Source organism: Ixodes scapularis, unplaced genomic scaffold, assembly GCF_016920785.2.
Source record: "Ixodes scapularis isolate PalLabHiFi unplaced genomic scaffold, ASM1692078v2 PGA_scaffold13__105_contigs__length_92229423, whole genome shotgun sequence".
In the NCBI taxonomy this organism is placed as follows: domain Eukaryota; kingdom Metazoa; phylum Arthropoda; class Arachnida; order Ixodida; family Ixodidae; genus Ixodes; species Ixodes scapularis.
Window position 1 is genome coordinate 56241335 of NW_024609839.1, and position 20424 is coordinate 56261758.

The 20424-nt window shown below is 48.2% G+C and overlaps 1 protein-coding gene across 1 annotated transcript; it reads left to right on the forward strand.

Annotated features, from left to right (window-relative positions):
* Positions 1 to 17147: 17147 nt before the first annotated feature.
* Positions 17148 to 20131, forward strand: LOC121835441. Its single transcript, XM_042289641.1, has 2 exons — positions 17148 to 17647; positions 19992 to 20131. The coding sequence occupies exons 1-2, from the start codon at positions 17194 to 17196 to the stop codon at positions 20129 to 20131; spliced, it is 594 nt and encodes a 197-aa protein (XP_042145575.1). The 5' UTR covers positions 17148 to 17193.
* Positions 20132 to 20424: the final 293 nt, after the last annotated feature.

Here is a 20424-nt window from a genome sequence, read left to right on the forward strand (position 1 = left end):
CTTCAAACAACACGGCGCCGTTTCGCACGGGAGGCAAGAGATGGCGCAAGCGGTCGCGACGCTAACTGCCGCCAACAAACGAGCATACGACGCTGAGAGCCGGCGTCTTTAGCAGACGAGAAACTGCAGTTCTTTGTTGTTACCGCGCCTGTTTTTGTTTCTGCGACTGTCGCCGACAGCGGAACGCGCGCCGCTTTTGAGTTGAAAAGATTGTCTGCTAAAAACGCCGGCTCTCGGCGCCGTATGCTCGACCCTTGCGCCATCTCTTGCGTCCCGTGCGAGACGGCGCCGTGTTGTTTGAAGACCGGTGGCTTCGCTGCATTTCCATAGGAACTAAGCCTTTTTCTTTCTTTACTTTTTCCTCAGGTAAGTTCGCTCTTTGCAAAATTTACTAAAAACATGCACCACATCTGGGCAACGCTGAACAAAGTCGTAGCGTGGTAGGATAAGAAACAGAATTTTGTGGCTGATTTAAAGAGCCTGGTGTCTCCTTAAATCACCCTGTACAAAAGAAAAAAAAAACATTTTTTTTTACATGCATTTATTTTAAGACATGTATTTATTTTGAGACGTCCTGTTCTTCAAAATAAAAAAAAAACGTTTTTTTCATAGGTTTAGTGTTTTTTAAGGGAGGATACTACTCTGGAAAGCAAACTTTTTCACCGTTAGTCTTTTTCGTACAAAATTTGCAGGGCATATTGATAGCTGGTAAAGAGGATGACATGCTAAATTTTAAAAGTATAAGTATATCCTTTAAAAAGTTACATAAATGTACATCAAATGAACATGCACCCCCCCCTCCCCCCCAGAAAAACTCGTTTAGAAGAGGTAATGATAATGGCCAGTTCTTTTGAGCAAGCATGCAATATAAAATCTCTGTCACACGGGTATGTAAACAAATGACAGAACACCATTTTTTAAACAAAATAGAAATGTAAAAATTGAAAAAAAAATTGTTTGCCAGCATTAGGTATAAGTTACTGCAGCTTTTTGATAACAAAGGACCATGAAAATGCAGAAAGTAAGCTCATAGCCAAGTACGTTCCTTACAAAAGTTTCAGTACAGAAACTTCAAAAATTGGATCCACACATCATTTCATTATCAAGTGGTAGCTTTCCTGAAACAAGATTTGATGCTGAAAAGTGAAATTGACATAAATCTGTTTGAAAGTTCAGAAATCCACACTTCAGGTGGCACCTGCATGTCGGAAGTAATTTATTGCAGAAAAAAATACTTCAGTTGCGGGAGTGAAACTTTCTGGCAGCATCCATGAGGATACTTGAAAGCTGCTACAAGGTAGTTGGGACCAATCAAGCAGCTTCAAAACCCCAAGATGAACCAGTCTGTTTGCGATTTCTTCAGCGATGATAGAACGCATACATAAACAAGATAAGCTCCATGACGGTGCGCGTCTGACACTGCCTGGTAGATCTCATCAGCCCAAAGTGTCGGATGTGTCTGCACTTGAGGTGAAACAATGAATCGCTTGATCATGCCGACAAGGAATGTGGGGGCACAAAATGCTACGAGCTGTGACAAAACGACGCCGTCATGATATCACCATGTCATGGCGTCAGGTGACGTCACAGTCCTTTGTGACAGTTCTTCATGACTGCTCTTGACGACGGTTTTCTCCTAAGAGTTCGGCTGTAAAAATGCGTTCTGTAATTAAACGAACATTGAATTCCTGTTCAGCAAACAAAGGAATTGGTAGGAGAATCTGTGTAGTACAGTGCAATCCACTTCTAACGATACCAGATATAACGATGTACTGATTATAACGGTCAGTTTCTATACTTCGTTTCAGCTTCGGTCAGAGCGCGGCCGATGTTATGAGCAGAAGGGCCAATCAAACAGCGAAAGAGGCACAACGTCATGGCGTGCTCTCTGCGGTTCATAGGACCAGCCGGTATTCGCCGTCTCTCCGTGTGCGCTCCTCCGCCGGCTAGTCCTATCAAGAGCGGAGAGCACGCCATGTCGCTGCGCTTTTTGCGCTCTTTGACTGATCCTTCGGCTCATAACATCGGCTGCGCTCGGACCGAAGCTGAAACGAAGTATAGAGTTTCGTGACTAGAAACGCCCAGCTTTTAGTCCAGATACTACGATAATCAGTTATGACGAATGATATTTGGGATTTTTTTATTATCGTTATAAGCGGATTTCACTGTAGTCAACCGTGTCACACTTTTTTATGCTTGCTTTACTTGATACTGGGTAGACCTTTAATAGAAAGGCTCGCGCATCTTCGACGTGCCTGCTTGGCGCATCAAGCACATACAGTTAGTCACTCTACTTTAGAGAGAGAGGGCAGCAAATGTGATCTATGCCAAGGTTCTGCCCATGTGAACATCACGCTCAACAATCCGGCGGTTTCGCTTCTTCTAAATCAGATCTTTGCCTCGTTGGTTTTGTGCAAACAATTACCCTCCAAGTTCTTAATGAGAAAGTAAGTGTGCGGGTTTCGTTCATAAAAATGACGACCTATTACTAGAGACACCACAGTGTGAACATTTTTCTGTCATTTCGGTTTCTTCCACCTTTTAATATTTAAAAGGGGGGGGGGGTGTCCACTACACTGCATTCGTTTGGTCATGACAGCAGGAACATCATCTGCTGACTGCTCCGAGTTTCAGAAACGTAGAGAAATTTTCTGCAAACGCTTGCTATTTTGCAGCAAGTAAGTGCTGCAGACGGTCTTGCATCCACACTATGCACCTTCGACAAGTGCACAACCTGATAGCATGTTGTAGAGACGTCATATCATATGATGATATGATGTATTATAAGTATGTCATGTCATCATCATATCCCATGCAAAAATGGTCAATGGACGTCTATGGAAAATCCTATGGTGAGCTATCACCGTTATGACCCTCTATGGTCAGCCATAAGAAACCATAATGCACGCTATAGCCACCTATAGAAAAATGTATGTCTTCAAAGCTATAGAATCTTAACCATTCCGAATTCTATACCTGGCTATAGAATAATTTATGACTATGCAACTATAGACTCGCGACCATTCAATATTCTTTAGCAAGCTATGGAAATATGTATGTCCTTAAGCTATAGTTTCGCGACTATTGAATTTGCTTTAGCCGGCTACAGAGTGACGTATGTCCCTAAATCTATAGAATCGCGACCAATGAATTTTCTTTAGTCGACTCTATAGTGTTTTATGTCACCAAAGCTATAGGCCTCTGACCTTTCAATGTTCTTTAGTCGGCTATAGAGCGGTGTATGACCCTAGACCTATAGACTCGCGACCATCGAATTTTTTTTAGCCGTCGCTATAGTGTTTTATGTCTCCAAAGCTACAGCCTCCGACCTTTCAATGTGCATTAGCCGGGTTTAGGCTGATGTATGTCTCCCGAGCTATAGACTCGCGACCATCCAATTTTTTTAGTTGGCTGAATGATTGCTCGGGCTATAGGCCCGCGACCCTTTTTTTTTATTTTTTTTTTTTTTATTGCAGATATGGGAAATTGGAAGAGAGTCATTCATGCGCTCGATCGGGGCGAGAATTTTCTTCAGCCAGGTTAACGGGGCGTATGTCGCCGTGGCTATACGCCCGCGATCACAAAAGCGTCCTTAGCTGCCTATAGGACTATTGCAGTTTTTCCGGCTGCTTTCCCTGCGCATTGCCTTATTTCGGCGTTGACGTCATCTCAATCTTCCGTTCTTTAGCTCAAATTATCTGTCGTTTCCAGTGTATTTTGTAAGTATATGTATTTCGTAGCGCGCCTTCTACTTTGTCCGTGTCCCAACCATGTTTGTATTTCTTTCTGCCTGCTGTGTTAAGTATATTTAATGTTTTTTTCTGTATATTTCGACTTTCTTGACGCGGCGTCAACGAACATAAACCCGCTGCTTACGCCACTACAGTTGTGAGCTTTACTCTTCTCACGACGGTTTATCGCGCTATAAAACCTCCCATTGGACTCGAATAAAGTCTCGAGAGGGCGGTTTCGAACGCCGGTGCACATGTCATCGGTGTAGGTAGAACAACGACGTAGCAATCGCGACGCGAGTGCCGACTGCGCCTCGATCTGGCCGGCCGCGCTCGCTCTCTGGAAATGTAAGCTTGGGACTCACGAGCAGCGTTAGCTTACTGAAGATGCAAGACACTACTTTGTCGTCGCGAATCCTTTGTCCTTCGAATGGCTTCGAAGCCGTTCCAGCGCCCGGCGTATACCCTACGCAGCGTCCTCCAACAACCGTTTGCACAGCATCGGGACCCTCCGTCTGCGAGCGCCGGCGGTTCGCCGTCGCGGGGATTATGTTCGCGGGAGTTCATGTTCGCGGTGTTTCATGTCCGCCGCAGGAGTTCATAAAATGCTCCCATTTAAGTCGCGATGATAAATAGTCGGCTCTCGCAGACTGCCAGTAGGCTCAAGAAAGGTTGCGATGCTGCGGGGGCTGTCGCTGACAGGCGCTGCGGCCTAGGGTACGCCGAGCACTGGAATGTTTTCGCCGGCGTTCGCAGGACAAAGGTTCTCAACGACAAAGTAGCGTCCCGCATCATCAGCAAGCTAACGCTGCTCGAGTCCCACGCTCACATTTTATCAGAGTGAAGGCGGACAGCCGATTCGAGGCGCAGTCGTCTCTCACTTCGCGATTGCTGCGTCGTTGCTCTGACTAAACTATTGACAGTTCTCTCGAGACTTTATGAGCGTTAAATCTACGCGTCTATAGCGCGATAGAGTGTCGTGACAACAAAAAGCTTACCCCGGCAGGGGCGTAAGCAGCGGTGCAATGTCCGTCAACGCCCATGTCGAGAACGGCGAAATATACACAAATAACAACCGAAAAAAAAATATCATTAGGCACGCGCTACCCTAGGTGCGTTCTCTTATCTCTCTGTTCTGCGAATTCAACAAATCAGCAAGCGCTGTGGCTAATTTTTCTTCTTTTTCCTTAAATTATGAGGCATTAAAGTACTGGAGCTCCTTGGAGCACACAGCCCCACCATGTGTCATCATGGTGCTCAGAGATTGTAATTGATGGCAGTGGTATATACTCAACTCACGGATGAAAAACGTATTACGGCACAAATTTCTCAAACCATGCAATCAGAAAAGCCACAACGATGCAAAGATTCCCGGAATTGAATTTTAAAAATGCGAACCTAACAGTGTACAAATAATTCAAAACTGCTTTTTAAAAAAAAAAGTATCTATCTATCTATCTCTCTATCTCTCTATCTATCTATCTATCTATCTATCTATCTATCTATCTATCTATCTATCTATCTATCTATCTATATGTCTATCTATCTATCTATATATATATATATATATATATTTATTTATTTATTTATTTATTTGTGGACATCCTGAACAAAAAAGTATTCGCCATTAATTATTCATTTTAAATTATAATGTGGGTTACACGGCGTAAAATATGACATCTTCAAACCTGCCTCGTTTTTGGTCACTTCTGGGAAGTGCAGCTTTAAAAAGAAGTCCAAAAGTTGGGGGGCCTTCATGGAGCTGTCCTGTTCACTCGGTAGTGACAGCAGAGTAGACGCTATGCGTGTTTGAGGCCAATCATGCCTCCGGTTAGGGTCTCGTGACAACTGTCTTGAAGCTGGTGATAACGCTGAACACGGCACCTGCCTTAAGCCCAAGGCGACACATAGCATCCACTGCACTATCAACCTTGGCTCGAACTGTCAAGAGGATATAAGTGGCACATTCTCTCGCTGTCTTCATTGTTGGTATGCCCCTGAAGATTAGTCTTTGTGATCGCACCCCCGTTCTGGCCTTGAAGGAGCTCTGCTTTTCAATTCCTCTGTTTTCTCTCTCTCCCTAAGCTGAAAGCATTGTAGAAGGTGCGGACTCGGCGAGGCAATCAACCGTAGACTTCCATCGCTTCACTCCGCTCTGTGTGCGCATGTAACGGAAGGAGCGTGATCACGTGGTTTGACGGATGACGCATTAGCCGCTGCCAATCCCGGAATGATGCTGTTTGCGGACCTCGTTTCGCGTGTCGTGCGGCCCGCGGGGCTGCTGTGGATTTCGCTTCTATGGTAGAAGGTATCCCGATCGAAAAGTCCTACCCGTATGTCGGCAACAAGCGATTTCTTCAAAGGAGCCCAAGACATTCTTGTGATGCGTTCAGTGTTCGGTTCAGCAAATGACAGCTTGTGCTACATTGTGGTGAATCTTCACAGATCCCTTCCTTCTCGGTTTTGTGTTTGAGTGGTTGCTTTGAGTGCCCGTGTCGACTTATATTTCGGATTACATCATTCAAGTCCGGTATTTTGAACGTAAGTGCGCTGCAACCTACTCGGCGACGATTGACCGTTCTGTAGTGTCTATCTCCTGGCAGTGCCTATCTTCTGACAGCTGGGAGAATAATTTCCCCGTAATTCTACCGCAGTCGCCTGCCATTAGCTCTCTGAAATAATGTGAAAATTGCAGTTAGAATACTGACTGTGACGGTGTCGCGTGAACGCTGGGAGAAAAAGGAAAGGAAGAAGAAGATCGAGCAGGAAAAGAAAAAGAATGTGACCACGCCTCAACGGAGCCGAACATTAAAATATATATTTCTACGACCAATCGAGCTTCGTCGCACTTGGCGCCCGTGATGAGGTAAATTTATCTGGGGACGGCGGTCATTATCAAATCGCCCATTAAGCTCTTGGCATCAACGAGAAGGCTTGACTACAACGTCAGCAACGATGGATGAAGACGGCGCAAAAAGCGGCAGCGACGCGTCATTGCAAGCTAAAGTTGAGGCGGCAGTTGCACGGAGCGAAGAACTTCAGCAGATCCTTTCGAGGAGGGACGAAGAATTCGCTGAATTGAGGCAACGAATCGCAGAGCTTCTTAGCCGACAACAGACTGTACCCGCACCGACGCCTGCCTATTCTGCAAGTGCCTGCTGGGGATAGCGCTTCTCTGAAAGCCTTGGAGACCCTGGTGTGCGGATTACTGTCCCCAGTAATCGAGAGACTCAACTGCTTGGAGGCCGCGAGCTCGAGAAGCAACTCTGAAAGCAGCGACGAGGGCTCCAAGCACCAAGGGCAACAGAATAAAATATCCAAGAAAAAGAAACGGCAGCAGCGGTCGCGGCATACCGAACTACAAGAGAGCGTTCCAAACTCATGCAGCACATCTGAAAGCAGAGACAAGGGCTCGAACCAGCAAAGCCAGGGGAGAGGACTGGGAGATACCATCAACCACCGAGTGCAGCCATCCACCGCGGCCGTAAGTCCAGCTCCCCTCCTTGCCACTGACGTAATTGGTTGGTTCCATCAGGTCGAATTTTGGCTGAAAATTTACGGGCTGCCGGAAGATATGCCACTGCCGCTGCTCATATCAAAGCTACCTTCCAAAAATTTTGCTTGGATGCGCTTCGAGCCTAACTCCAAGAAGATGAGCACTTGGAATGACGTGAAGTCCGCGTTTCGGCGGCACTACAATTTAGAAAGCCCTGTGGAAAATCAAAGAGCAATGTTCGCTCGAAGACAGACCTCCACAGAAACGTGCATGGAGTACGCTATTCAGAAGCTGCAACTGATAGAAGAATGTGTCTTTACGGGAAGCGAAGCCGAGAAGTGCGAATTGCTTCTTGAATCGCTGAACGACAAGGCAAAGCGAATGTATTTCGATAGAAGCTTCACATCGCTTGATGACTTGCTCGACTCCTTTATGAAGTTTGATTGGGCAAGCGGAAAAGCCAAGAAGCCCGAAGAGAAGTCATTAAACGTTTCAAACTTCCACGAAGGAGGGGCCAATGAGCTGTGCAGTTTCGTCAAACTTGATCGGCAACAGCAGCCTAGGGAAAAACGTCAGGAATACGATGCAGCGAGCAGTGCGAATGACAAATCACGACCAAGCCTGACTTACCAAAGTAAATTCCGTCGCCAGAACAATGCAGCCCAGACCAAGGCTCAAGGATCCCGTCGGAAAGTACTCAAGCTTTGCCTAAATTGCAAACAGGAAGGCCACTTTGTTGCATGGTGCCGCCAGCCTCTCACGCAAGAATTTTTTGAATGGCAGCGCGCATTTCAAGCGGAGCCTAACGTTCCGACTGACCCGGAAAACTCCGACCTGGTGTCTTTGGGGCTTGCGGGGAGACACCAGTAGTGCAGCGCGTTAGCTGTGAATCTTCTGCGGGCGTCAAACGGGTTCCAGTCTTTATGGGATCCCTTGAACTCAGTGCAGTTTTGGATTGTGGTTCCACCAGAAGCCTTGTGAATGAAGCTGTTTGCCGGATACTTCAGATGACACCTTCAAAATCTTCCCTGAAACTTCTGGGAGCAAATGGGCTGCCACTTGAAAATAACGGAGAAGTGAGTGTCGACATTACGGTGGACGGAAGGTCATTCCGACAGACTTTTGTGATTGTCCCACATTTAAAGGAAGACTTAGTCTTACTTGGAGATGACTTTCTACGCTCATCAAAAGCATTTATCGATTGGGGTACAATACGTTTTCGATCCAAGCCGAAAAACCACTCGACGTTTATGCAACGACCACCCAAGTAGTACCGCCTCTTTCCCGGAAAGTCATCGAAGTCGTGTTGGAAGACCCAGACGGCGAGACAAGTCGCGACATCTTATACATAACAGGTTCTCAATCAGCTATTGAACGGTACCTGTTGGAACTGCAACCGACAGTCACCGATGCAGGAACAAAGACTTTCAAACTTTTGGCTACAAACTTTTCCTTGAGGCCATCCAAGATACCTGCGAGGGCATCTTTAGGATCAGCAGAAAAGGTAGAAGCTTTTGAAGCGGTTGACTTGTCTCCCATCGAATGGGAATCAGTCCTGCAATGTTCCAGTTTTTCTGATCTTGAGAACCAGGAAGATGTGCCGAAAGTCTGCAACGAAACGCAGCAGATAATAATTGATGAGTTGAGCTTCAACGTGGGAGCTTCGGTGAACTCCGAAGAGCTGGAGGCAGTAAAACAACTGTTGATGAAATATCGTTCTAGTTTTGCAACCGACACTGCACACCTGGGATCTTGTACGATAGAGAAACATTCCGTTTCTACTGTTGGTGCAAAACCAATTGCACAATACCCAAGGCGAATTTCACCGGCTCAAAGAGATTTGGTGAAGGCAATGATAAAAGACCTCATGGATGCAAAAATTATCCAGCCCTCGAAAAGCTTCTAGGCGTCACCACTGGTTCTATTTCAAATAAAGGACAAGTCGACAAGGATGTCTGTAGACTACAGGAAGCTAAATGCTGTAACTTAAAACGTTGTCTATCCACCACCACGAATCGATGATGCTCTGGCGGCATTGAGTGGGAGCAAGTATTTCTCAACATTGGACCTCCTTTCAGGATTCCACCAAATAGAGGTGGAACCTGGCGACACCGCTAAGACAGCTCTCGTTACGCCGTGGGGGTTGTATGAATTTCTGAGAATGCCGTTCGGGTTAAAAGGGGCACCGGCAACGTGTCAGCGAACTGTAGATGCCATTATCGGTGATCTAAAGTATCGCAACGCACTGGTCTACATGGACGACTGCATTGTTTACAGCACGACGTTCCAAGATCACCTTCGACAACTGGGAAATAGTTTCGCGCGTTTTGAGACAGCAAATCTCAAGTTCAAACCACAAAAGTGCAATTTTTTTTTTGCACCAGAGTGACTTACCTTGGACATATTGTATCTCAGAAAGGCATTGCACCTGATCCAGAAAAGTCCATGCCGTAACGCGATTCCCCGTTCCTAGAACTCCGGCTGAAGTTCAATCGTTCTTGGGACTGACGTCCTTTTTCCGAAAGTTCATTTGGAACCATAGTGACATCGCAGCCCCCTTGAGAAAGCTCCTGAAAAAAGAAGAAGCCTTCACATGGGGTGCTCCACAAGAACACGCCTTCCATGAACTGAAATCTGCTTTATGTGGACCTCCCGTCTTGAAGCACTTCTCTGAAGACTCTAAATACGGCCTCCAGGTCCACACTGATGCTTCCAGAACCGGCCTCGGCGCCATCCTCCTCCAGGAAGATGAAACTGGGGATTACCGGCCTGTTGTATGCCTCATCCGTTCTCTTCACGGAGCTGAAGAGAACTACACATCCACTGAACTTGAGGCCCTTGCAGTTAAGTGGTCCCTGGAACAGCTACGTCCCTACCTAATGGGCAGAAAGTTTCATGTTGTTACAGATCACCATGCGCTCTGCTGGGTTTTTCTTTACAAGGAGGGAAACCAACGCTTGCTCAGGTGGTCTCTCCTGCTCCAAGAATTCGACTTTCAAGTTGTGTACAAGTCTGGCGCATGTCACACTGCCCCCGATTGTCAGTCCCGTATTCCAAGCCGCTTCTGCTCAGGGGAACCTTCGAGTACCAACGGCTCGGGAGAGACTGGGAGGACCCGCACTTGCGATGTGTTTGAGGTCAAAGAGCCCAACTTAACCTCCAAGCAGGAGGACCCGTTCTGAACAAAAATCATAAAGATGCTGCAGAAAAAGGCTGGTACAAAGAAACAGCAGAAGAGAGCAAGTAAACAATTAGTGCTTTTTCATGATGTATTGTACAAAAGGGATGCAGGACGAACGCCGGCGACAAAGCGAGCGGAAGTACTTCACGAATTTCATGGAAGTCGATTCGGAGCACACATGGGAATCCGTCGCACATAGGAGAAAATTCACAGTAAATATTTCTGGCCTCGACAGTATCTGGATGTCCAACGGTTCGTGAAAAGCTGTGACCTTTGTCAACGGATAAAGATGACTACGACGTGCCCTTATGGACTGCTGCAGCCAGTTGAAGTCGATGTGCCATTTCATACAGTTGGACTTGACATAATTGGGCACTTCCAGGCGTCACGAAGGTACAAGTTTGTCATAGTTGCCATAGACTACCTAACCAAGTTTGTTGAGGAGAAAGCTGTTCGTAACATTGAGGCTTCCACGGCGCAGAAGTTCATCGAGAGGAGAATTATCCTCAAGCACGGATGCCCCACAGTACTAGTTACGGACAGGGGCACACAGATGACTGCCAGGTCAACTTCCGATTACCTCAAGTACCGTGGTATACGTCACGCAACGACTACAGCTTATCACCCAGCTGTCAACGGCCTCGTCGATCGAGCCAACAAAACGCTCAAACAGATCATGCGAATCATCACCTCATCTGGAGATAAGTGGGCTGATGTTTTGCCTATATAGTGTTCTGCTATAACACAGGATATCAGGACACAGTTCGTACTCCTTTTTTCCTTCTGTATGGACGTGACCCTGTTTTCCCCTTAGATGTGGCTTATAACAGGAAAGAGCTGCAAGAACTGCAAGCAAGCTCCGAATACGCGGTGCTCGTGCGTGAGCGCTTGAACGAAGCGCGTAGATCCGCTGCACGACACATCAAGTTGGCTCAGGAGAAGCAGAAGAGACTATTTGACGAACACCGAACTGACACAGCGTTAGAACGAGACCAGTTGGTGCTGTTGAGGACCCCGCCAGTGGGGCTTAAAAAACGGACAATGTACACTGGGCCTCATCGAGTTGTGGCCAAGCTATCGCCGGTGAATTATGAAATAGAGTTCGGTGATGGTTCAGGGCGGGACATCGTGAATGTTGAAAAACTGAAACCGTATCTAGAGCCAGTTGGAGAATTTTCACTCTCCTAAAACTGTTCAATAGAAGAATGTTTTATACTTGTACACGAGTTGCGATTACCACGTGGGACGATTGTGTCGTGTCTGTACTTGAATGTTGTATTATATGTGTACAGGACTTGCAATTACCGGTTCGGACGATTGTGTTTTGCGTGGACTTGAATACTGTTTTATACGTGTACAGCACTTGCAACTATCGCGGTTCGTGTGTGCTTTAAGTGTCTTCATAACACCAGTTTCTTTGCGTATTGTGTGCGTCGGGTCGACGCCTTTTTGAGGCGGCGGCATGTGACGGTGTAGCGTGAACGCTGGGAGAAAACGGAAAGGAAGAAGAAGATCGAGCAGGAAAAGAAAAAGAATGTCACCACGCCTCAACGGAGCCGAACATTAAAAGATATGTTTCAACGACCAATCGAGCTTCGTCGCACTGACATTCTTATTCTCCCTGCGTTTTGTGAAAATACGTTTCATGGACACCTTTTCGTGGATACGCGTTTCCTGGACACACGTTCAGTCGACACTCGTTACGCAAATTGCACGCTGCAGGGACATTTCGTCGCGCCTGTATTCCTGAGGCGCGTGCTCACCGACTCAGCCCACGCGTTCACGCCACGTCTTGGCAACTCATTACAAATAAATACAAAAAAAATATATTTTGAGTTGTTTATAAACATCACGTGTTGATGAAACGATCTCGCTGAAACGTCTTTTGATGAACTGATTGCAGCGCCAATGAGTGGCGACTGGCGTTAGAATTTCGGAGGGAAGGGGAGAGGGGAATTCGGCTGGCTACCGGGGGGCTAGACACTACCCAGGAATTGCCTTTGGTGCTTGTTTGCTTTGCAATATTCTCAGTTGTATAACAGCTCAGTAGTACCTCTTCACATAGTAGAGATTGCTTAGTGTGTGCCTGTATACAGAATGGGCAATGTGTAATAAACTTCTAGGAGATTTGGAAACAATACCTTGTGTCTGTTTCTTTACCTGTGCTTTTGCGAACATCTGAGTGAGTGCATTTTTTTTTTGTTGTTTTGTTGAAATGTTAGCTATTTGTTTTAAATGGGGCTATGAAGTTCCGGAGTCTTACAAGGTTTTTTTAAAGATGCCCAGTGACAACAAATATTTTGTTTCCCATTTCATACGATTGCGGTAAAAAGAAAAACTACAGGCAGCTATGGCACGATGGTAAAGAGACTCATAAGACGAGATATAGAAGAAGCTATAGCAAACCATACAGAGAGCAATAGGCAGCTAAATAAATCATAAACAAGGCCATAGACAGCTATGGCACGGTGTCTAGAAAGATCCATAGAATAAGCCATAGAGATTTCTATAGCACACCATGCAAGAAGCTACAGGCGGCGAAAGGAACCATGGGAAATGCCATAGGCAGCTGTAGCACGATGGGTAGAGAGAACGATAGGACGAACTATAGAATGAGCTATAGCGGACCATACAAAGAGCAATAGGCGGCTAAAGCAACCATAGGAAAAGCCATAGGTGGCTATAGCATCCTTTCTAAAGATACCCATAGATTAAACCATACAAGATTCGATAGCAAAATTTGCATTGAAAAAGCTATAGAGAACCACAGGGAAGACCGTAAGAAAAGCTATAGACAGCGGCTATAGCTAATTGGGCCAATTTGCTATAGCCGGCCATACAAAGGATTTTCTATAGCCAACCATAGACCATTTTTGTATGGGATCAAGGCGATTCATGCTACAGTACAATCTCTTTATACTGAAATCCGAGGCATCACTCAAGCCTCTCCCTCTTCACGGGAATTACACCGATCGAATCACTAGAAGACCACTCTGAAGAATCGGTGAAGTTTCAGTTGCATATCTATAAAGAACCGCCCGTGAAAGTTCCACCAAAAAAGCTTCCGCCATATTTATTTAGCATAGGCGTAAATCCCCCCATGGGGGCACAGGACTGTTGCTCAAACTCTTGCAGATTATTCAACGGTTAATGAGCGTGTTGCTTTGTTTCAGCTCGGTCTAAATTGGAAGCTTGGAAAGCAACGGTGCGATTCCAACAGCATGATGGAATACGTACCCAGGCAGCACCGAGTTCTGGGCCAAAACTTGGCTTGCGTCTGGCAGTGTAGGGAATTAAAAAGCCCGAAGAAGCCAAAGTAGTGTCAAACCTGATCTCCCTTGGCCACAGTTTGGTTATCTTGGCCCTAATTCGCCAAACAACCCTATTGGAAAAACGTACAAGAAACAAACCTGTCGCTTGTACAGTTCTGGTATGACACCAACAAAATATTTTTTTGTTGTTATGTATGCAGCTAGTTTGGTTTGGCGTTCTGCATAACTGGAGATATTGGACCGCTATGGCTCCGGGTCTGTCTATACTGGCAGCCAGTTTGCTTGCCGATATGATTCGGTGTGGCTGGTATGATTTTGAGTCCGATGACGTAGGTGACTGCCATCCTTCCAACAAAACGCTTATACCACAGGACCACCGGTATAACTAAATCATACATGCAGAAAGACGACCGCCGTCTTCCAACAAAAACGTCCATCGTTCACCACCGGTATCGTTACATACACCATGCATGTTGAAAAAGAACATAAGCCGCGTTTACATGAATGCGACTTAGTCGCATTGAATCCACTTGCCACATTCAATATACGGTCATGTAAACGGCATAATGCGCAAAGCGCATCGCATTTTGGAACGGGGAGGATAATCGCAAGGCGCTCGCTGCGGGAGCGAGTGAACAGCTGAGAACATGGCGGCGGCCAACCTCGTCGGCGGCGCGGAGAGCGGTCCCGCAATTTTTTTTTCCGAGAACAAACGCAAGCTTTTGTTGCGATCATAAGTAAGCGGAATATAGCGGAGCTGCTCGGTGAGGGCGGCCCCGTCCAAACCTTTGCGAAGTACGACTTGCGCGTCCGAAGGGGTCACAAAGGCTTCAGTGCAAGCACGAATGACACCGAGAGCTCCGAGCACTGTAGAGCACTGCATGGTAGCGCAGAACGAGCAGCTCCTACTTTGGTGCCGTTCCTGGCTGCGCAAGAGCCTCTCGAACTCGGGGTCCGGTTGGTCTGGTCGCGATCGGCGAGGTCTGGTGCGGCGAAACGCGGAGGCTTCCTCAAAGCGTGCGCACACACGTCGCCTTTCGTTCAGAGTGAACCGGCGGCCCGGCCTGGAGTCCTAAACGCCTTGGTTTTGATGCTTCTTCCGTCTGTCAACTTCTTCCACTGCACCGAAGACAGCGGACACGATCTTTACTTTCACTGAATGCGTCGAAAGGCCTCCACGTGCGATGCACCGGAAAACGTGGTGCGGCTGGTGCCGGAACGGAACTGCGTAACTTCGAGCTTTGAGTTTACGTGCACGGCAACAAACCGATCGTAACACCAAGCCGCGCATACCGCATCGTCGGTCGACAGCGGCAAACAGCTTGTTGCTCGTACTCGGCAAACTCGGCGTCTTTTCGTGGCCCCTAGCGTCCTTGCAACCAGCCACAAACTCATTAGCCCGCCACCGTAGCGACCGTAGCCGGCGTTGGAGAAAAGCGAAACCGAAACGTAAGGCTTCCGCCCAGTGGCTTCGGTGCTTCCGCTGCCGCGGCTTTTCTAACTTCGCGCCTTCCACTTCCGGTCGTCGCGGAGATGGCGAACAATGGCGAAGGTAGAGCGGTGTGGTTCGTTGGCTTGTTTACGGTTACGGGACAGATGTTTTGCGGTTTGTTTCTACTGCGTCTCTGGTTCTAAACTCGACGGCGCCTCTCATAGTTCAACCAGGTGTGGTCGGCCTGGGTCGGCTCGCCTCGTCCGATCTCCGGACCGCCGGCGACTTCCGAGTTCTTTAGGCCTGGGATCCGAAGTCGCCTGTCTCCGTGAAACGGTAAGCGAATCTCGTCCCGTTTTCGTTCTACTTTTAAATTGCGTTTGGTGCGCTACAGTGTAAGCATGCGTGCCAAGTGTTCGTGACAATTTTGAACTAGAATAATTGTGCTTCATTGCGTTTTGTCATTTACCGAAAATGTAAATCGAGCAATGAACGAGGAGCCATGCTTGAAAACGATGTATGTACGATGTTAACTTCTACCTGTGCGGCTTTAAAGAAAGTCAAGACTGGTTACGGTTGGATGCGAGGCTGGTCCCAATGCAATGGTAAGCACTTAGAGCGCCTTTCTGAACGGCATGTAAGCAATATAGCGATCAACGAGACGAGCGACGGCGAGAAGCTACGAGTGCCGGCGCCGAGCGACGAAGGTTTCTCACTCTCGCTGCTTGCGGCGCTCGGTTCTTGGGCTTCTAGGAAACGTCGCTCATCGCCTTGGTCGCTCGCACCAATCGCTTTCATAATGTGTGTCTCGGCGCGCGGTTGACTACCGTGTGTATTAAAAAATAAGTCGACCTTTTTTTTTTTTTTTTCCGGAAATTGTGAATAAAGAATTTCGACACCTACATTCGCGACCAAATTTTGCGACCCTACCGGAGGCATGAAGCTATCGAGTCACCGAGCCGGCGTTACCGTAGAGCCGCGCCGCTTCTTGTTTCGAAAAGCTTTTTGCTAGAGGCCGCTGCCGTTGCTATCAGCAGTACGCGTAGTACTGACGTCACCGGGCGCTCTATAAGAAGAGAACCGTCATACGCGCAGCCAGATCGCTGCCGGCCTCTGCGGAAATAAAGCTGTTTCGCAGTCCTTCCTTCGTCTGGCCACTCCTTGCACCGCAGACATAACAACTGGCGACGAGGATGGGATCAACAAAGCCAAGACGAAGGTGAGAAGCCTTGAAGGTGCGTCCAAACAGACAGCGAAACATCACCGCACGCCGCTGGGTACTCGGCGACAGCAAGTTTCTCAAGATGGCATCCTCCAGTCATATCGGCCAAGTAGAAGCCTTCGATGAAACTGTGAGTGACTGGCAGTCTTATGAAGAAAGGTTGACGTCCTTTTTCTGATCAACAAAATACCTGATGACCTCAAGGTGCATGCTTTTTTAAGCGTTATTGGGCCTAAAACGTACAGTCTCTTGAAGTCTTTGACGGCACCTGCCAAACCGTCAGAAAACACGCTAGAGCAACTAACCCAATTGCTGCGAAACCAGCTGTCACCGAGAGTATCAGTGATTGGAGAACGAGCGAAATTCCATCGCCGTAGTCAGTTGGAAGACGAGAGTATCGCACAATATATAGCGGAGCTCAGGAAGCTCTCTCAAACCTGTGAATTTGGCGGTTTCCTAGATGAGTCGCTGAGAGATCGGTTCGTGTGCGGTTTGTTCCGCGCGGACATACAGCGGTATTTGTTTGCAGAAGATAAAACGTTGACATTTCAAAAAGCCGTTGAACGCGCACTCGCGTTAGAAGCTAAAAAAAATGTTCAGGAGGCGCACGCAAAAGAAAGGAGCGATGACTTGCACAAGATGAGTACCGAAGATTCCGCGAAAAGGAAACAGTCGTTCGAGTGTTATCGCTGTGGCTCTGATAAGCATTTCGCCCGGGCGTGTCCGCACATTGCAGATAAGTGCATGTATTGCGGCAAGAAGGGTCACGTTCACCGTGCATGTCGGAGTGCCAAGAAGAAGACTTGGCGGAAAGAAGTGGGTCCGGACTCTTCAAAGCGACGACACATTCAACGTCAAGATGCTGTCACCGCAAAGCCGGCGACCCATCACCGTCGACGTGGAAGTTCAAGGAACTTCCTTGAGCATGGAATTGGACACGGGAGCCACGGTGTCCATAATACCGAAGCAGCAGTTCAAGAAATTTCAGCCTCCTTTGAAGCTTGAACCCACCGAGCTACGCCTCAAGACTTACACCGGGGAAGTCGTGCAACCCTGCGGTTTCGTCAAAGCGTCCGTAAGATACAAGGGTCAAGAGGACGTTCTACCCCTCTACGTAGTTGACCACAATGGCCCGCCTCTTTTGGGCCGCGAGTGGCTCACACGTCTTCGTCTGGACTGGGACAACATCTGCGGCGTACACAAGCTGTCGGACCCTCATCGGTCTGATGCAAGCAAGAAGTACGAGGCACGCCTAAAAGAACTTCAAGCCAAGTACAGCCGCATCTTCGACGGCACCCTTGGCAAGATAGAAGGTGAGCGAGCCACTTTATTTTTGAAAGAGCAACGTCCGAAGTTCCTCAAAGCAAGAAACGTGCCTTACGCACTCCGGTCGGCCGTAGAGGAAGAGTTGCAAAAGCTTGAACAAATGGGCGTCATTACGCAAGTGTCAACCAGTGAGTTTGCTACGCCTATTGTACCGGTAGTTAAAAAGGACGGCACCATACGTGTGTGCGGGGATTACAAAACAACGTTGACCCCTGTCCTAGACACGGAGCAGTACCCCCTGCCCAAACTTGAGGAAATACTAGCTGCGCTCGCCGGAGGCAAACACTTTTCCAAGCTAGATCTTAGCAGGGCATACCAGCAGGTAGAGATGTCGGAGGACTCAAAAAAACTTCTCACACTAAACACGCACAAAGGGCTTTTTGCGGTGAACAGACTCCCTTTCGCAGTAGCGTCTGCGCCCGCGTTGTTCCAGCGCATTATGGACAACATACTTAAAGGACTACCGGGTGTCATATGCTACCTTGACGATATTCTCGTCACGGGAGCAACCGCTGAAGAACACCTCAGGAACATTGAAGCCGTGTTTTGTACACTTCAGCAGAAAGGTGTTCGCGTCAAGCGTGAAAAATGTGAATTTTTCAAAGAAAGCCTGCAGTATCTGGGGCACATTATCAACGAAACCGGCGTCAAGCCAAGCGAGGAAAAAGTTCAAGCGTTGCTGCATGCCCCAGCGCCTACTAACATCGCACAGTTGCGTTCACTGCTTGGACTGATAAATTACTATGGAAAATTCACGCCACGGCTAGCAACGCTGGCAAAGCCGTTCTACAGGTTACTACAGAAGGATGCTCCCTGGTGCTGGAATCGGAAATGTCAAGATGCCTTCCAAGCCATCAAGGAAATCTTGTCTTCGACGGAGGTGCTGGCACACTACGACCCGGCACGCCCGCTGCAGCTATCCTGCGATGCGTCTGCGTATGGTCTCGGCGCTGTGCTGTCGCACGTCATGAAAGATGGCACGGTAAGGCCAATTGCCTACGCTTCCCGAACATTATCAAAGGCTGAGGAAAACTATAGCCAGATTGAAAAGGAGGCGCTCGCCCTAATCTTTGGCGTCAAGAAATTCCACTTCTACATTTATGGTCGGGAGTTTACGTTGATTACTGATCATAAACCTTTGCAAGCGATCCTTGGGCCAAAGAGTGGGATCCCGGCAATAGCCGCCGCAAGACTGCAGAGGTGGGCGGTAACTCTGTCAGCCTACAAGTATAAACTTGCCTACAGGACGTCCGCAGAGAACGCGGACGCGGACTGTTTTTCACGACTTCCGTTGCAGTTCACAGAAGTAGACGACAGTCACGACGAGACGTTTTATACGCTGCGATTGGCATCTCTACCAGTCACCAGTAGGGACATCGCGCGTCATACAGAGCGTGATCCCGTCCTCAGCTTGGTCGTAGACTTCACCAAGAAGGGATGGCCATCACATCTTGATGATAAAGTGTTGAAGCCCTATTTTGACAGACGCAGGGAACTCACAGTCCACGAGCGGTGCCTGATGCATGGAATGAGAGTCGTCGTGCCCCCGAAACTTCAACAGCTGGTCCTGGAGGAGCTACACCAGGGACATCCAGGAATAGTTCGGAGCAAAGCACTCGCCCGAAGCTACGTATGGTGGCCCTCCTTGGAAACGGACTTGGAGAACCAAGTGAGACACTGCACGGCATGCCAACAGCAGCGCCACATGCCAGAAAAGGCACCATTGCACCCTTGGTCATGGCCGACACAACCGTGGTCACGGGTACATGCAGATTTTCCGGGCCCTCTTCGCGGTCGTATGCTACTAGTCATTGTAGACGCGCATTCTAAATGGCCGGAGGTTTTTGTCATGACGTTTACCACCGCAGAAGCGACGATAACAAAACTGCGCGATTTATTCGCTCGGTATGGGGCACCAGAAGCTCTGGTTAGTGATAACGGTGCGCAGTTTACATCGTCCGAGTTTAAAGAGTTCCTTAAAGAACAGGCAGTTCGACAGGTTCTCACTTCTGCATATCACCCCAGCAGCAATGGACTCGCAGAGAGATTTGTGCAAACCCTAAAGAACGCACTACGAAAAGGCCCTGCAACTGAAAGTATGGAGGAAACCTTGTCAAAGTTCTTAATGACATATCGCAACACTCCGCATGCGACGACTCAAGAAACCCCATCTTTTCTTTTTTTGGGTCGTCGGCCACGAACACGGTTGGATGCACTGAAGCCGGCTCTGGATCGTACTATCCGAGCACGTCAGTTTGAACAGTCTTCACGGCGCAGGGGTGCTAACAGTGTGTTCGAAGTGAACGATGAAGTGTTCGTGCGTAATTTCAGGAGCGGCCCCACATGGTTCCACGCGACAGTACTGCAGCGGACGGGACCAGTGTCCTACGTGGTCAAGGTGCGGACACCGGATGGACTCCGTACTTGGAGGCGACACAAGGACCACCTGCGCTCAGCGTCTACTGCAGTGACAGCGCCGTCCCTTGTGGGGGAGGACGATACCGACACCATCTATCCTGCGTCTGAAGCCGACGTACCACCTCCGTCTACTGTCTCCGCAAGACAAACGGTGCCCGTCACCCCCACTAACGCTGCGCCTCGGCGATACCCACAACGCCAGAGAAGACCCCCCGATCGCTATGAAGCCTCATGACGTTCCAAATTGCGGTGGAGGAAGTGCTAGAGGCCGCTGCCGTTGCTATCAGCAGTACGCGTAGTACTGACGTCACCGGGCGCTCTATAAGAAGAGCACCGTCATACGCGC